The sequence below is a fragment of the Hydra vulgaris genome, chromosome 13 (assembly GCF_038396675.1).
Source record: "Hydra vulgaris chromosome 13, alternate assembly HydraT2T_AEP".
Lineage (NCBI taxonomy): Eukaryota > Metazoa > Cnidaria > Hydrozoa > Anthoathecata > Hydridae > Hydra > Hydra vulgaris.
The window spans coordinates 20,916,979-20,920,000 of record NC_088932.1 but is presented as its reverse complement, the minus strand read 5'-3'; the positions used below and the strand labels follow the sequence as shown (position 1 = coordinate 20,920,000).

At 28.5% G+C, this 3,022-nt stretch overlaps 1 protein-coding gene across 1 annotated transcript in view; it reads right to left on the bottom strand.

Annotated features, from left to right (window-relative positions):
• LOC100214623 (uncharacterized) overlaps positions 1-1,268 on the bottom strand; it is an 86,032-nt gene extending 84,764 nt beyond the window's left edge. The window contains exon 1 of the mRNA XM_065814924.1: positions 840-1,268. Within this exon, the coding sequence (XP_065670996.1) occupies positions 840-932 (93 nt within the window). The 5' untranslated portion in view covers positions 933-1,268. The remainder of the gene's footprint in view (positions 1-839) is intronic.
• Positions 1,269-3,022: the final 1,754 nt, after the last annotated feature.

Here is a 3,022-nt window from a genome sequence, read left to right as displayed (position 1 = left end):
TATTTATATATTTATTTAAAAGAAATAAATCTTTTTTCAAATTTCAAAAAGTCAATTATTGTTTTTTTTTTTTTTGCTTGGCATACCTTTTTCCATTATATTGTTTATTATCAATTTTATATATATATATATATATATATATATATATATATATATATATATATATATATATATATATATATATATATATATATATATATATATATATACTTTAAAACAATTTCAAAATGTTACCTAAATGTTAAACTCATACACTAATTCAAAAAGTGCATTATATTTTATCATTTTTAAAATAACTACAAAAATAACAATATTAATAACTATTCTTTTATATTTTTTGATGAAGATTATTTTTATATACTTTTTTTTTGTTCACTTCTTTATTTTATTTTTTACAATTTAAGTGAAGATACAATGTAGCATACATGAAGATAGATATAGCAGAGTGTATATACAACTATTAATATAGTCATTGATGCAGTGGAGTGTATATACATTGACTGATATAACTTTAGACACAAAGGATTATTAATGCGAACATTTTGTTGTAGTGAGAAAATAAATTTTTAAAAAAAAGTCTTATTTAGTAGGCTTTCCTTTATTATCATAAGTAAGTTATTAACTTCATATACAAACTAAAAAAATATTAATAAAGTCATAGAGCTAGGTCTATTACTGTTAAAGAGAACATTTTTATTTCAAAGTTTTTTTCAGCCATAAATTTTACGGTTAAAAATAACCATTCTATTTAAAAAGCTATTCATGTCTGTAGTTAAATATAAAAGAGACATTGAGGATATTTATTAGAAATAAAAAGGTAAAACTAGTAAAAAACTTACGAATAAGAATGTTAAAGCAAAAATAACAGCATGCTTTAGTGGATTCATTCCATCACTATAAATCAAACGCTGAAAAACTAACTTAAAATTCATAGTACGCTATAATAATCGATGATATTTCACTTTAGAAAACGATTTCTAACTACATATATTGGTAATCTCAAATGATTTTAACATTCGTCTTAACATTGAAACCTTGACCTTTTGAATATTTGAAGACTTTGTTGATCCTTTATCTATTCCTCAAAATAAACTACCCAGTTATTTTTTAAAGAACAACTGTGCAGTTATTAGTTTGATATATTATATAACAAAAGCAACTTATGTATACATATGTAATTTAAATCAACAGTTACAACACGTGCAGCTCAAATCAATACGAATAAGATTTAAAGGGAAATCAGGTTTGTAGCTTTACGTCAGTGTCTGATAAGAAACATGTTTGCGACTTAATATTTTCAATGCGTTCGCGCAGCATAATACAAGGGGAGGGGAGACTTTAATAAACCAAAGATAGGGGGAAGAAGGAGGGGGTAGAGAAGGATATGATTATGATGACGTGAAAGAAAATAAACTAGATGAATAAAAGTTTTTATGGCATGGAGGGAGAGATACAATAAAAGGATGCAACTTTGCTAAATGACATGCGTCGTAAGAAAGAGTTTTGGTTGATTGAACTAGAGATGATGGCTCGTTTGAGCAGCAACCATGACAGTATTTGTAGAAAAAATAAAGAGATTCAAACTTGGAATGACAAAATAATGGCTCAAGCTTGGAAAATAAAGTAGGTTCAACTATATTTACAATGTGCTTTTGGATAATGCCTTCATGGCATGCAGGATTGAGGAAACTATGATAGAAATGTTTTATGGACCACAAGCCGTAGGAAGTTAAAATTGAGAGTTTACTTTAGCTTCGGAAGTTGGAGTGATTTGGATGTCTAACATTGAGTTAATCTGTTTTACTGGAATGGTAGGAAAAGTATGGTCATTAAAATCACTCATAGATCCATCAGTTTGAATCCGCCGGATTAAGTTAACTATTGTTTCCTTACGTGGTAGTTAACTATTGCTTCCTTACACGGTAACTCCAAATGATGACGAGTATAAATTTTTGCGTTAGTACTACTGGTAGTCTATTTTCTAGATAAAATTTGATTCTTTTAAAACATTGTTCTCCATATTTATTTTACAAGCGTTACACTTTAATAATCTGAAATTTAAAAGATAAAATTTAATAATTATAAAATGTTAACAAACAAAATAAAGTTTGAGAGTTCAAAATTAAAACAAACAAGAAGTTTCTTTAAAATATCTTGGAGTCAGAAAAGTTTGGCTCGAAACTGAAATTCCAATACCGAGAGATATACCAAGGTGCCACAACTTGATTTAATATGGCTCAGATATCAATGAGAATTATCAGGCTATCAAATGTATCAAATTATTTGGACAAGGTAGAAACAGAAAGACAGGAAAAAGCACAATAACAGGTATTGCATCTTTTAAGAAAGAGAAAAAGCCCAATATAAAAACTCATTTTTATACATAGATTCGATTATGTTATGATAAACACTGCAGGAACATATGAACCATATGTTGCTGCAGTGTTTGTGGATATAGAAAAGATTTCTATACATCTAAAGTTTGTGACCGCACTTATTATATTATTATAATGCATATAGCATGATATCAATTGGGCAATTGATCTCATGCTATATATGCATATAGCATGAGATCAATTGGGCAAGGGTATTCAGGACTTGAAAAGTTTTCTGCACTAATGAACCTCCCCAGTCCGACGAGTACAAAAAATTAATATGGTTTTGTAAAAGTTATGATACTGTTACTAAAGTTCTGTAAAGGTACTGATGCTGTTACTACAATTGCTAAAGAAACATTGCTTCAGGCTGCAAAAAAAAAAAAAAAGGTAATAGCATTGACATTGTTAAAACCGGAGTTTTAACTGATGGAACTTGGCAACGTAGAGGATACAGTTCACTGAACGGAGTTGTGACAACATTGTCGATGGATAATGGAAAACTGTTAGATGTTGAGCCAATGAGTAGACTTTGTAAGCAATTTCAACTACGCCAAAATTTAAAAGAAAGATCTAAGAATGCAGAGAGCTACAAAAATTCGTACAAATCTCATAGTTGTAGCGTAAATTGTATTGGCTCAGCAGGA